Raw genomic sequence first — 16,483 nt, 5'->3', positions numbered from 1 at the left:
ACAGCCACAATGTCAGCATCATATTATGTATAAAGTTAACTTAGGTTATATAATTATTTGTAGGCATCATATAATTTTAAACATAAAGTTGATGATGAGTATCTTTATTTAATACTTATCTTTGAATGAATTATGCTGTTGGGTACTAAGGTTTTGAGCTAGTCAACATTTTATATCATAATCTACTAGTTATTCTATTAGTTTATGTTAATAAACATTATATAAGTGACAATTTTATAAGCAGATTTTTTATGCCTTATATAACAAAAATATCAAAACAGAGAATTCAGGATATACATTACCATTATGAAGTATCTCTTCAAGCTGACAGGGTCATTGATCAACATATTTGGGCTATGGTTACTAGTCATTTTTTAGAGCTATTAAATCCTTATCTTCCATCCCACATTTAACGTCTTTATACTATCAGAGAATTTGCTGAATGTTTTTTTTGTTCGTTTGTTTTTTTGTTTTTTTAGAATTTAAACTGGGGGTAAAACTATGGAAGTCTTTTTTCCTGTAAGACAAGGGCTGAGTTTTAAAAAGAAGTTGTTATAATTCTCTACCACTCCCTGTACTCTCGCCTTTGTAGAGACAGCCAGACCTGTGCTAGAAGACAGGCAAGATTGTGAAGAGGTTTTGTGTTCTTATTTTGCAGATTCATCAGTCCTTTGTTTCAATATTTATAACTCGTGTCCATGATGCTGTAGCATTGTCTATCTTTGTTTTTCTGGCAGAAGTTTTGATAAATATTCTAAGAAGCTAAGATCATGTTTATGAATAATGTCAGTCCTCTGGCATATAACCGGAATTTAATTGCATCCAAAAAGCTAATGAAGGCACATCTCTTTTAGAAGTGGTTAATTCTTGTCATCAGGAGTAATTTTTCCTGCTCCCAGGGTAACTTAAAAACTTATTCTTGTTGGAAATATCTAAAATGGGAGATAAATACTTTTCCTTCTTGCCCCTTAGTCATACCCAACAATCCTACCCTTCCTATTCTTTTATACTTGCACATGAGTATCAAGTTGTTGATATTTCAAGAATGATTATGGCACACTGTTTTCTCACATTAGTGGCATATGTTGAATACGCGCATCCCTCTTCTCTGGCTATTTTGAACATAATCTGCCCTTGACTGAGATCTACTTACCCATCTCCTCAGAAGTATTTGCAACCATGTGAACACTGCTGTAAATAGAGCCTTCGCTCATTAACAACCTCCTTTTAGCACATTGTAATATGTCTGTTCTATTTGTTCTTCATCAGTGAGATAATTCTCAGTTATACTCTTACACCTTCAGTTTTGCTCAAATGTCACACTTTACTAATTTTTCTTCTGACTTGATATCATTTGCATTTGATGCTACCCTTCCCTAACATATTTACATTTGGTAATCTTTTTAATAATTCAAACAACTCAGTTCATAAAATCAAAGTAACTTACTTTTAATGTTGAAAAACTGTTTACTATGGTGTATCTAAATGTTGATATTCTATGCACATCTGTGTGGTTAATGTTTTAGTCAATGTGATACAAGCTAAGGTTGTCTGAGAAGATGGAAATAATTTTAAAATATGCCTCCATCACATTGGCATGAAGTCAAGTATATAGGACATTTTCATGAGTAACGATTGATGTAGGAACCAGGGCACTGTGAGCAGTGACAATCCCCTGGGCAAGTGGCCCTGAATAGTATAAGCAAACAAGCTGGGAAAGCCATGAGGGAAAAACTAGTAGCATCATTCTTCACAGGTTTCTACTTCAGTTTCTGCCTCAACATTCCTGTCTTGATTTCTTCAGTAATGAATTGTGACCATGGACATGGAAGTCAAATAAACCTGCTCCTCCCCTGGTTGCTTTAGGTCATAGTGTTTATCACAGCAATAAAAAGCGCTCTAAAATTATGTCTAAAGGTAGATTCCACCAATGTTTTTTGAGAGCTGAGAATTATCTATCTTTAGTGTGCACCAGACCCTAGCACAGCAGGCCTCAGGTTTAGCCCTATTTACTACTTTGTGTGTTCATTACAATTCTTATGCACAGGGATTCTTATCTTAGATTTGATCCTGGCTATGTCATTCCAATTTTCTTTTTATCTATCTTACCAAAAAAAAATATTGTATTTTTAGAGCAAAAATGAGATCTCAAAGGCTGAACTCATAAAGCTATCTTGCCTGGAGACTATTTTTCAATTTATTCTTTTCATCTGATACATATTTCTTGGCCAGTTATTAAATATTGTTTTACCCTTAATTGAAAATTTTTCAGTTTTCTTTTAAATTAGAAACTAGATTTATATAGACTCTGATGATGTCACAGACACCAATGTGAGTGTCCTGAGTGGTATGGAGCCATTTATCACTAGAAAAGCTTCTTTGTGTTCTCCCTTGAACCTACTGCTTAGTTCCTCACTCCTCTCAGATTTACAAATAACAAGGCAAAAGTATCTGTTCAGCTTGCTGACATCCTCTGTACGAGTTACTTTACTGTCAATTTGATACAAGTGTGGGTCATCTGGGAAAACAATACCTCAACTGAGGAAATGCCCCCATCATTTTAGCATGTGGGCAAATCTGTCAGCAATATTTTTGATTAATTACTGATGTAGGAGGGTCTAACTCATTATGGGTGGTTGCTCAGAGCACCATATATTTAGATTTTAATCATTTCTCTGGGTTCTCTAATGTAATTTATCATTCATTTCCAGTAAAATGAATGTGTAGATTACAAACTGTTTGTTTAAATATATATGTACACACATATACCCACAGAGAGAGAGAAAGAGAGAGAGAGAGAGAGAGGAGAGAGAGAGAGAGCGAGAGAGAGAGAGAGAGAGAGAGAGAGAGAGAGAGAGAGAGAGAGAGAGAGAGAGAAACAGAAACAGAGATTGGCTGAAAGCTAGAAGGATGGGCACAAAAATAAAAAGTATAAGGGAATCAAATCCAGTACTGAAGAGGAAGTTATGAAGTACACATGTGGGGTTTTATTAACTCTAAAATGTACTAGATATATTAGGCAAAATTTCTTAGGTCTTCTTAGATACTAAGAACACATGACTATGTAACATAAACATCTCTGTCTCCACTCCTTCCTACTTCTCCAACAGTGTATAGGATGATTGGTTTTGTCCCTTAGAATGACATAAGAGATATTGGGGGTAGGGTGGCACATTTTCCTTTCTACATATAGTTTTGGGGATTTTTGTGATCTAAGAAATATCATTCTTAATCTGTGGATCAATAGAGGTTACGAGTTTCACAAGCCAAATAAACAAAGTAATCAACTTCCCCAAATTACATACTTGATAGATCAAAGAATAATGGGAAAGTTAATATTGATCTTTCCACCATGTTCCTTGAGAAACTGACTCTTTCTTTCCTCAAGTTAATCATCTGTTCTCTTTGCATTTGTTCCTGCCAAAAATAAAAATAAAAAATAGAATAAGTTTTACTTACCTTTTCTTTGCTTGAGATATTTGCTTTCTTTAAAGTTAACAATTAATTCCCCCTTGTTAAAAGTAATGAGATAAATTGGACCAAGGAGCTGCGTGTTAATTGCCTACTTGCTGAAAAACAATGCAGCAAAAATGGCTAAATAAAGAAAATTTATTTTGGAGTATTCATTAGCAACTCACAGGAAAAATGCTTTCACTAATCAATGAAACATACTGCTACCTCAACACGCTTTGTATTAATTGCTTGTTGATTTCATTGGCAAAATCATTTTACTGCTTTGAGGAATATATAAATAGGACTTTCAAATTCCAATTAACAATGTACTTCTTCAAGGCTTGAAACTCTACAGCTAATAAGAAAATACAGATGGATACGATGGCACATGCCCATGAATCTGGACTTGAAAAATAATGAAAAAAAGGTCATGAGTTCAAAATCATCTTGGGTTATGTAGCCAGTTTGAGGCCACATAGGCTACATAACACTGTCCCTCAAAACCCTTCTTTAAAAAAATGTACTAACCTTTTTACTGACTGAGCACATTATCATCTTAAAAGTTTACTTGGGGCTCTATCACAAATTTATTTTCATAGAATTCTAGAGACAGGTACATGGTTCATAACCATAAGGAATATAGGAACTAAAATAGAAGAAAATCAGCAAATATGTGCACAGGTTATAAATTTGCAGCAAGTAACAAATTGGTGATGAGGAGACTACTGGAGACAATGGTACAAAGAGCTTTGAAAGACTAGACATTGTAAGTTAAGGAATACTTTGGAGATGAATTCACAAGAAAGCAGAAGGAATTATGCAGAAAATATAGATGCTAGGCATGGCATCAATAAAGGTGTTTACTAATCCTCCAAAGAGCTCTGAAATTTGAACACTGCATCAGAGCTTCAATAGGTCAGGGCAGATCCTAGCCCTTTATGGTCTCAGGTAAAAGGGAAAAGCTATCACATCATTCAAAGTCCTAGAAAGGGACATGAACTTGGGAAATGTTATCTGTATGTTCTCTTCAAGAAGTTTCTGAAGAGCAATAACCCCCAAATACTGTCTGCTGCTGCATACAAGGAGCTAATCAAGTGAGCTCCCCCATCAAAAAAAAAAAAAAAAAAAAAAAAAAAAAAAAAAAAAAAAAAAAGCCTAGAGGGCTTTACAGATCAATCACTCTATGTGAAACCATGTGAAATGGGCATTGTAATACTTGAATAAAAAATGCCTACCTAACTTGATGGAGGACAGGTAGATGTGTAGATGGTATATTCTGGGCATGTCTACTATGAGTGATGACTAAAATCTGGAAAGAGTAGAATCAGTGTAAAGGTAAATGGATAAGACATAAGCTATGTTTTAGAAAGATCATTCTGGTAAAATGCTGTCTGAATGTAGGAGATTAGGAACTGAAAAAGAAGTTATGATAGATCACACACATGTGCGTACACACAGAGAGATAGATAGGGAGAGGGGAGATAGGGGAAGAGAGAAAGAGGAATAGGGAGAGAAAGAATGAGAAAGAGAAAGAATGACAGAGAGAGAGAGAGAGAGAGAGAGAGAGAGAGAGAGAGAACTTCCCTAGTGAATTTGTGTTGCTCTAACATATTTAAGTTTAGAGCTGACAACCTGGGGATAGATGCTATATCAGCCATTTTTCTAAAGTGATGTATAATTTCTAACTATATTCTAAATTCTAATACTCACTAGATAAGTGCAGCTTTCACCTCTCATCAAAACTACTTTCCTCTGAAGAAGATGGATAGCACTAAGGAGACCCACTACTGGTCAAAATTCTGACTACAAATATATACGTTCCATATTTAATGGAACATGGCCACACTATTTTTCCATAATGTATAAGATTGTCATATTAAAATAGAATTGAGTAATTGTAAGAGGAATGGCAGAGCAAGCACAGCCTAGAATGTTTAATATTCAACCTTTAATGGAATACATATCTGACCCAAGGGTTAGTCACTGTCAATTATCACTCCATATGTGAAATGGAGAATTGAGTGCTCTCTGAGTCTGGTTTCCCATCTTTACTGATATTATAGCCCCATATTTTACTTCTTCATATATGATAAATGCCATAATTCAGTTATCCTATTAAACACTCTTATCTTTTAAGTAGAGTATAAAATAAATATTTAATATTTATTGATACACTAAACCATCGCTAGCTTTTTTATTCATGCTCATAGACATTCTAATAGCAAAAATAATAACCCAGAAGCTACATGGCTTATATTTTCAGTGATACAAACAGATAGATAATCAATCCTCTAAACTTTTAAAATAAATAGTGTTGTGTTACTTTTATCTTTAAAGGCTGTCTTTGGTCAGTGTAGAAAGATCACATTAAAACATGTCTCTTTCCTTTAGTCAGTACCTGGTTCTATAATTTTCAGCTTGTATTGTTTCTGATGAAAATCTTTTAGCCTCTAAGGATGTTGTAGATTTTATCTTTAACATTCTTTCTTTGAAGTGATAATATAGTGAATTTATAAGTTTTTATTTGTGTTTATTTTGCTCAGAATCAGTAAATTCTCAGTTATCAGAAAATTTATTTTTTCACATGTACATTGTCCCAACTGGATACTGGATTGTCATTCCTTAAACATTTTTCCCACCTCTGAACTTCAGATAGGTAGGTGTATATGGACATGTGACCATATTATATTACATATATATATATATTATGTATTTTTCATATATATATACATACACATACATATGTGTGTGTATTTTTCTCAAGTATGTGTTAGTCATAATCATAAAATTTGCCTGAAGCAATCAACCTATAGGACAATCTTATTATATCACAGTTTTAAGGATCTCAGTCCATGATTAGATATCCTTGTTATTTGAGGTCTATAATGGCTCGTAATAGTTTGATCTTATCAGGAAACTAAGATAATCATATTATGATAACTGGAAGACAGTGGTAAAAGTAACAATTATCCTAGTATCCTTCTAAAGGGTATGCCACCAATATATCTCCCAGTTACTACTAACTCTTAACATATCAATCAGGACCACTACTAACACAGACAGAATTGGCTTCAAATACAAGGACCTTTGGAGAAACTTTAGCATCCATAGTGTAGATGTGTCAAGTATTCTATTAAGCTGAGCAGTAATTTCTAATCTCCATATAATTTTAGGGCTTGAAGTTTCCATTATGTTCTTTTAATGTGGTTTCTTTCTTTAACTAAATATTTCTGCTCACTTCCTTAATAGTTATGTGTTTTCTTTAAAACAGCTGGACTAATTCTTAACAAATTATTTAAAGTTTTAGTCTGATGATGATCATTTTTATCTGTTATTTTGAGATCCATTCCTGCATATTGATTTTACTCTGACAGTGACTCTTATTTTTCTGCTACTCCAAAAACCTAGTGTTTTTAATTTGTAATGGATATTCTGCATGTTTTTGCTGTTAAAATTTTGGATTCTTATGGCCTGTGTTGAACTAGATTTGATTTATGTTTAAGCAAGGAGTTTGTTTGTTAGATTGACTGGTATATCAAGACTAGCCCTTATTTCCTCCTCCTCCTCCACCTCCTCATCCTCATCCACCTCCTCACCTCCTTCTCATCCTCCTCCTCCTCCTAACCATCTTCATCAATGAACTATGCCATCCCTTCCTTGAATGGATGGTCTTCCTTGGATTGGTACGGTGTAACTAGTATTGATCTACAAAAACTGTGAATCTGACTTGTTCTGTAATTAACTTCATCCTTCCTGTCCAATAACTGAGTGTTCATCCCAGAACTTCATTTATCTAATCCTATGGAGTCTTGCCCTGAAAACATGTATTTGATCTAACATCCAGACATCCTAAATGCTCACAGCAAATTTTCAATGATCTTTTTCTACAAAGCCACTTCTTTTAAGAGACTCTGTCCTGCAGTTTCCAGCTTCCTCAGTAGCTTTGAACTCTGTCCTGCCTCTGCTCCAGGGACCCTCTTCTACTCTCTTTGAACCATCTTTTCAGGCCATGACCTGGTAAGAATCATGCCCAAATCTGGAAACTATCATGGCTCATCTCACTTATTCATCCTCTATGTAGGTCAGAACCCCAGTCTTCAGAACAGTTAGCATGTATTTTCTTTTTCGGTTGCTTAGAAAGCTGTTCTTCCATCATTCAACGCAATATATTCCAAATAAATACGGTTAAAATCATATTGTACCTCTGTCCATCCTTATAGAGTAAAATAGATTACCAGTCGTTAAAAGCTTTATTTTTAAAATCATAAATATATTTTGATATGCTTTAGTTTGTTTAAATGCTTTTTTGCATTAATTATTCTCTTTAGTTTCTCTGAACACCCAGGCCTTTGCTATAGTTTCTGTTACTTATTTGTGGGAAGTCACAGACATGACTAAAATTGGAATCTTTATCGTCTCTGTTAACTCTATTTGACTTTCTAAAATTCTCTGTTCTTCGTATTTTCTTGTCAAGTAGCATATCTTACCAATGATATTTAATTTTGTCTAGTGCCTCAAGTAAGTCTTATAAACATTGATTATCAAGTAGCACTATTCCCTACTAATATAGAGTGACTCATTTCCACCATAACTAATTTCTCATAAATCCACAGTGTTAATACACCATTCGGAACAGAGCATCAACAAGCTTTGACTCTGAACTTCTTAAAGCAAAATATATTTGAAAGTTGTACACAACTGAGTTTTGTTTCATTTATAATTTACTGAAAGATAAAACCTCACATGAGGGAAAGAAAAGGCATGGCTGTGTCTTTTTTCCTTATGGTTTTAACAGAAGAGTTCATGGTAAATTGATCAACCCTCAGTCAATTAGACTTTGACATATACTAATAAGATCTAATTGAGGAATTATGAAGACATTTGCTCAGGAGAAAATGAGCACATAATTACACCATAAAGAGGTTAAAGAATCAATGTTACCCAGCTGGAAGAATATTAGTTGAAGTCCCAATGGCATCTATAAAGGACACTTCATAATACATCTGTGAAATACAGCACTGACAAGGCCAATTAAGATATGTAGAATAATCTATTTATAATTGTGAGAGTTCAGTTTTAAACATCCATTTCCCCGTTGCCTCTGCCCACTCCAGGTGCTGGGGGATGGTCTCCATCAGACAGCGACCACTATCAATGGCTTCAGGTTGACTTTGGAAATCGGAAGCAGATTAGTGCCATTGCGACCCAAGGAAGGTACAGCAGTTCTGACTGGGTGACGCAATATCGAATGCTCTACAGTGACACGGGGAGAAACTGGAAACCCTATCATCAAGATGGCAATATCTGGGTGAGTCACTATTGGAAATGCAAAGATCCACAACTGAATGGAAAATATGTGAAGCCGGGAGAAAAATCACCTGGCCTGTTCACAGCTGCAAATAAGTATTTATGAAACTATTAGAAGACTGAATTAACCAGGTCATTAATAAATTAACTTTTGCTTATTGAGGTCCATTTTTGTAGACTTCACTGTACATCTAGTACTAGCCCAGTGGGTCTCTAACTTATGAAAACATTTAAATCACTAGAAGAAGTGTTACTATATAAAAATATAAAAATGCTAATCACACCTAAACCAACAAAATTAAGATCATGTCCATAGAAAATACAAATGTATTTTAACCATCATTAGAGATCTACATGCACTTTCTATTATCCTATGGTAAAAATACATAAAATTTGCCCAGCACACTCTGCATGTCTCAATTAATTATAAAGTTGTACATTCAATCAAATAATCACCACATTGAAATAGATCATTTACCACTAAATTATACATGAGCTGTTTTAGTTTATTTAATTATATATTTTAAATCAATAATAAAATTCATTTAAAATCAGTAGTATTAAATAGAAAAAAAGAAAAGGTATAAGATTAAATTTTAGTTTTAGTTTCTCATGGTATTAGCTGGAAAAGTGGGTACTTTCACCTTAATAAGGCCCACTATTTAGAAATATGTAATTTTTAAATATTAAATTGTTCTTGTAAGTTTCTAGCATTGAGAATTTTCTAGATTTAACAGTCATTTCCACATGTGTGGCCCATGATGGAAACAATAATGTAAAATAAGGTCACAATCACTATCAAATAAGAAACATGTCCTTCCAAGAAGGATTGTAGAAATAACTCATCTTAAGCCATAAGCTATACATCAATAATGCCTATATATTGAAATATGTAACATATAGAAAACACATTAGAGGACAAAGGTCCCTTCAATAAAACGTTTTCATTACTTGCTGAAGATAACCCAAAGCCTCAGTCATAGGTTATAAAAATGTAATTTTCAACCATAGACAGAATAAAAGGCTGTGTTTATCTCCTTGTATATGCATGAAGACGATATGAAAGAGGACTGGGGAAATACACTGATTAGAGCCTTTATTTACTTAGGATAAATAGCAGTTAAAGATAGTCACAACATGATTGAGTCTAGATATGTTAAAAGAGTAAGATTTTCCAAGATAATTTGGACTCTGTTGGCAATAAATATTAATAACAAAAATGATTGTTCCTGGGAGAACCCTCTGAAAATAGCCCATCTGGAGAAGAAAGACTGGATGTGTACAGAGTTCTCTGCCTCTGTTGATGGTGATGAAGCATGTGCTTCTGTGATCGTCTACCATTCCATTATTAGCTTTATCTCCTTCCTTTCATGTTTCTCAGTAAAATTAGCGTAGTGATGAATGATGAGTAATGAGTGATGATTTCCAGAAGATTCTGCATGAGCTAATCATGAAACTGTAAAATTACCAACAAGTTTAAGGTGTAATATAAATATTGTGAGATACATTTAAGTGCTAGTAAGCATTCCACTTAATGAGTCTAATAACCCATGACAGAAATACCAAGAGTGGTGACAAATAAAAATTCATTTACTCCTAACAATCGTTGAGAATTTTGCAGCTAAACATTAAAAATTAAGCAATGAAATTTTAACTATTATAATATCAACAAAATATACATAGTCTTAAGATTATTAGTGATAATAATTAAATACTAGATTTTATTGTAATCTATTACTACTTAATATCATGTGAGTTTGACTTTATAGAAAGTTTAAACAAAATTGACCAGACTTTTGGTTCACAGAACCTTACAAGGTGAAAATTTCAGATAGATTTCAATGTTGATATGGTTTGGAGCTTACATTTCTTAACCTCTCTTATAATGATCACAACTTGAGGACACTGGAAGACAAGGTATAAATTCTATTTGTTATATCATATATATATATATATTTATATATATATATATATACATATATGTATATACACACATACGTGTATATATATATACACATATATGTATATATATACACATATACAACATATATATATATACAATTGACTATGATTGTTAAGGAAATAAGATATACAATGAAGAGAATATATTATTTCAAATATATTATTTGAAGACTATGTAAATATTTTTGAGTGATTTAACTAACATTAGTACTGTATGTAAGAATTAGAAAAGAGAGTAAAGTACAAAAAATGCAAAAAGTAAAAAGCCAATCTCTAGACTTGATAGTGGGAGTATTCATTTAAATCAAGTGCAGTTACCTCCACTGGCTCAATATAACACCAAGCATATCAACATCAGTGTTCTGAGCCAACCATGCTCCAAGATGTAGGCCCATCATTGCATAGAACCATGGTGGCCCCCCAAAAGCAATAATAGATAGGAATGTAAGACAGATTCACTGAGGAGGGGAATGTAGGCAGGAGTAGTAGTGGGGGGGGAGAAGAGTGATAAAGGCAAGGGATATTGTGTGAAATTGTTTAAAATACAGAAATTAAAGAACAATAGCTATTGACAAATATTTATCGATTAAACAAAAGGAACAACAAATTATATAACTGAGAAATATGAGCAGTTCATGAATTTTAAGGTCAAAAATATTTGGATAAAAATGGATCTTGAAGTGATTCTTAAAATGGCCTTTTCAAATATTTAATATGCAAGAATGTGAGCTTCTAAATGTGCCTAGCTGGGAAAATCTTCCAATCCTCTCTGATAACATTTAAATAATAATGTCCTGTGATCTGACTGACAAGGACATTTTCTTCTATGTTGTATCTCTTCACAATGTAACTGACAACATTCAGATAGGTAAATATTTATCCCCATCATTGAGTATAGTTTCAAAACTAAAATTTAGATAATTCTCAGCAGTTTTTCAAGATTTCCTATATTTGGAGGGGAAAAAAGAAATATTGTGTGTAACAATTTCTTACCAAAAGTCCATTCAATATTACATAAAATAAGAATTCCACCAGTCAAAATTTTATATCACATAAGATTTATGTCACAAATTTAGTGGTATAATGTGTTCACAGTATTCTTCCTCTGTAGGACTCTTCTTTTTCTTAAGCACAAGAAAATGTGTATACATTCCTAATCAATTTTAAAAGACTTTTGACTTCTTTGGGTAATAGTCAGCAGGTGTCAGATAAAATTAATTAACACTTTATGTACTTGGGGATTCCTACTGTTGAGAAATGTATTATCAAATTTAAATTACAAAGATTCTCAACAAGAATATGTGAATATATATGCTGCCATTATCTAACATACCTAATTGAATATTACTTAATTAAAACTTGAATGTCATGTCAATTCTAAGGATTTCTGAAGTTTTGAAAACCAGCTATCCATGTAAGGTAATCTGGACTGTTGCCTGTTAACTCCACTCAGCTATTTCTACATAAAACATAGAGAACACCTTATAATAAACTCCAAGTCATGAATTTGCTATAGTCCCTTAACTCACAGGCTGACCATCTCAAATCAGTTAAAAAAAGTTAAAGAAGGACTGGGTCTAAGCTTTGTATTCCTAAATGTGTTATACTGGTACAATGCCTATGAGAGTAACAATATTCGTCTCACTCTTATATCACTAAGAAGCTCATGCCAATGAAAACCTTAACATTTGTAAACAAAGTAAATTGGTGCCATTTAAGAATTTATATCTTCATCTTGATATTAATTATACAGATTTCTACTAACAGGTTATGGCTATGCAATAAACCCTAGCTAATCCTCTCTATTCCGACAAAACCACTACTTTTCCCTAGAGAGACAGCCCAACATTTACCACCTTAGTCCCCTAGCCCAGGGAATAGGGGCGCTGACTCTTCGTTAGCTTCTTCAAGCTGATTATGGGCGTTGAGATATTAGAAGAGGAGTGGGGGGGGAGAGCAAATTGACAATCCTCTGATGCTGTGTCTTCGCTGCCTCCAGATGGAATTCCCGGACCTCAGAGGTTTGAGCAGGTCTGCCCAGCTTGCTTGTTGAGTAGATACACCAAGGCTGATCATTCTGCAATATACAATTCTCAAAACAAATTTTAGTATCAAGATAGTTTTTTTTTTCCTTAGAATTGACATGACAAACATTTCAGTATTAATGTTCATTTTCATTAGAGACCTGTCTGCTCCGGACAGCTTCCTATATTGAATTCTAAGAAGAAATTGAGCATCCTTGGAGTTACTCCAGTTGTGGTGAGACAGCCACTAGACAAGAATTGCCACTTTCCTTCTACAGACAAATTACTGTCCAGAAAAGGACACACTTGCAGAATAGTCGACTGATTATATCTGCCTAGACAGAGTAATCAGCCCTTAATAATTCTGCAGCACTAAGGTCTGTCAGAAGATCCTGGACCAGAAGGCAGAAGAACAGATGCTCCAACGTTTTGAAGTAGAGCGAGTGTCCAGGTGGTCAGAGGTCTCTATAAATTGGCTAAGTTTTAGAAACTATGATTTGTGCTTCCCACAATTATAGTTAACTCAGTCATTCTGGATTTCTGATGAGGTTGAAAACATATAGCTATTGACCTTAAGAGAAAAGGTCTGAGTGGATGGTCGTCAGCTGACATTCATCCTAAAGCCAGGTTCAGAACTAAATGTTCTAGTTAGAATAGATGACAGAGGAGCTGGTTAGTCAACAAAAGGATGGACTGGGTATTAGGACTATCCTGTACCTCACTGGTACAAATTGGCATAATTATGCTCTAATTGTATTTTGAGAGAAAAGTTTAATTTTAACAGGAAGGGTGATGTGTAGGAGGAGCTAAGGTAGGAGGAGTACTGAGAGGAAGAAAAGGAGTAAGAAGAGGAGAAGAAGGAGAGGAGAAGCTAGGTGATGAAAGAGAGAAAGAGGGGGGAGACAGGGAGGCATATATTCATGTATCTCCACCAGTCAAAGATAGTTGTTATATCTAGGTTGGTCAGTGGGTTACACCTCTGATTGAACAATTCCAAACTTATAAAGCCTATGATTAACATTTTTTTAAAAAAATGTATAAATGCAAAAAGGAAAAGGGGGCATGGGACAGGGGTTTCCTAAGGGGGGTAGGGGGGAATGGGGATAGGGGATGCCATCTGAAGTGTAAATAAAATATCTAATAAAAAATAAAAAATACTTGAATGTCTGTCACTTATTTATATATTTTCAGCACAAAAAAGCCACACCTATGATCACAAAGTTTTATTGTTTCAACAGAATTAGAAGCATCACAAACATCTGAAACCCTGACAGATATTTTTGGGAAATATTTGCTTTTTGAATATCAAATCAAAATTTTTGATTTGGGGAGTATCAAATCAATAACTGTATTCTCTAACACTCAGATAATGAAAATATCTAATCTACTTTCTTTGATAAGGCTGTAACATGTTGATGAGTAAGGGAAACTTGATCTGTGGTGTCAAAGGTCTGGATGAAGCATCTTGACTCATTCATTGTCTTCATATTCTGGAAGATTCAACACTCCTCTAGGACTGAAATTCCTAATCTGGAAATTAGAGAAATAACCAGGATGTTAAGTTGCAATTATATAAGTGAGCAAATTCAGCAAGCTATAAAGGTTTAGAAACACACTTTACCCAGCTTAGAAGCAATTTACACATCATGTCTGCAGTGTTGAGCACCTCAGATGGTTCTATTCCATCTGTCCTCTGCACATTCAATTTACCTTGCTTTAGTTTCATGCATGACTTAAAATACACAACAATACTGCCAAGAAAGAAAACATGACTTAACACAGGAGGTAAACTATAAGTCAGTTTCTGATATGGTTTCCAAATAAACACTAGGAAGAGAGTGCCCCAATATATCAGTGGCTGGCACACTGTAGGCCTGGCCAGGGACTTAGGGATCAGAGCCCTTACTCTGAGCCAAAAGCCAGTGTAGTGCTTATAACAAATTATTTGTTATCATAATGATGGCTTTGCGTGCAATGAGCCATGTAAGGGGACAGCATTTAAAAATGAGTGGGTGATTCTGTCCTATCTTTTCAACCATTTGTCATAGCAGTTGCACTAATTTTCCAAATCATTTAAAAATCTGTTCTTATTAGAAATGCATAACATGCATGCCTCTGTTCCACAGTGCAATACTGTGCTTAGAATTCTCTCTCTCTCTCTCTCTCTCTCTCTCTCTCTCTCTCTCTCTCTCTCTCTTGCCTATAACACAAAAGATGAAAATCAAAATCATTCTCTTGAGTAGACCTTGTGTTCTCACCAACCACAGTTTCCTAATGCAGTTTTCTTCATGGGTGGCTGATGATTCTTCTGCTGACTTATACATACAAATATGTTGTTACTATGAGGTATTTGGGGAAAAGACCAGCCAAACATTTTTGAAATAATTGTTTCTTTTACTGAGCAATAAACAAATAAGAACTATGTCATTAACTATTTTTAGAAGCATCTTTGACATAAGTAAGTAGAAGTCTTAAGTAATTATGTAGAATAAAATGGACTCCAAGATTAACTCAAAACTATTTCTGAGGTTTTGTGAAATAGATTTTCCTATTTACACCCATTTTTGACTGGCTGATACTTTTAAATTCCATGAAATTTAATAAGCCTAGTGGATATTTAGATCCTTTGATATACACAAAATGCTTCTAGACTGGATTGGATTAATCTTCTTTACTATATTATTATAGTAAACATCTTTTCATGATCATGGCTACTTTTCATTTGAAATGGAACCTACCCAATGTCTCTTCTATACAGCATAACATATATAGCTACATATCAATTTTTCCAAAATTTAAAACATAGAAGCACTATTATTTTAAATTTGAGTATGTTTTGGCATACATTGTTCAACAAAGAAAGGTGACATAATTGTAAGCAGTTTTTCATTGACAGATAAATAAATAAGGTATTATTCTTAATAGTCTAGTAAAAATTTCATCTATAGGGTAAATAGTATATATGGAATTATCATACTAATCTTTAAATTACACTTAACTACTTGAGATGTTCTGAAGTAAAGATGCCCAGGGATGGAGAGATAGCTCAGAGGTAAGAATGTATTTGAATTTTCCAGAGTACCTGAGTTAATTTTCAAAGACCTATTATAGAAAGCTCATAATTACCTTTAACTCCAGATCTGGGGAGGCGAGGGGTTCTGATGCCTCTGATTTCTATGAGAACCTGTACTCATATATACTCTCCCCCGCACACACATTACTAAAACTAATGAAAATACATATTTAAATGATTCTTATGAAGAATATGTACATTCTTAAATACTTTCTTACACATATTATGGATTCAATTTTTCTTGTCATTAGTTTAAGATTAGATTTGGGATTCAAAACATATAAATGTTCATAATATTGATGGATATCTACAAACATTTTTAATAAAATAACAATTTCTTAACTTGAGGTACTCACGTGGCAACCTTGTGGAAGTTAAAGGAATAATGTTGTAAATACACCTAAATAAGACAACGTAGAAAACAGTACACTTTGTTTCTGTAGACAGAAGGCTTGGAAGGAGCAAGCCAGGGAAAAGTGCTTGGTTCAGTAAGATTATACTGGCTGCCTACATAATATTAGCTATATAAGTTCACAAATTTGTTGTTTGGTATAGTTTTCAGTCTCTGCATGATTTTTCTTATTTATAAATGGGGCTAATTGTAGTATTTACCTTGTTTACCCAATGAGTATTTATCTTAATGAAGTTAAAATCTAATGGTTTT

General features: G+C 33.9%; 1 protein-coding gene across 1 annotated transcript in view; it reads left to right on the top strand.

The window, feature by feature from the left end:
- The window catches only part of Cntnap2 (contactin associated protein 2), a 1,965,545-nt gene that overhangs the window by 566,747 nt on the left and 1,382,315 nt on the right, over positions 1-16,483 (top strand). The window contains exon 3 of the mRNA XM_034518882.2: positions 8,568-8,761. Coding sequence (XP_034374773.1) covers positions 8,568-8,761 — 194 coding nt within the window. The remainder of the gene's footprint in view (positions 1-8,567; positions 8,762-16,483) is intronic.

Source organism: Arvicanthis niloticus, chromosome 15 (assembly GCF_011762505.2).
Source record: "Arvicanthis niloticus isolate mArvNil1 chromosome 15, mArvNil1.pat.X, whole genome shotgun sequence".
NCBI lineage: Eukaryota > Metazoa > Chordata > Mammalia > Rodentia > Muridae > Arvicanthis > Arvicanthis niloticus.
Note: the sequence above shows the minus strand (reverse complement) of the source record. Positions and strands in the feature narration are given on the sequence as shown.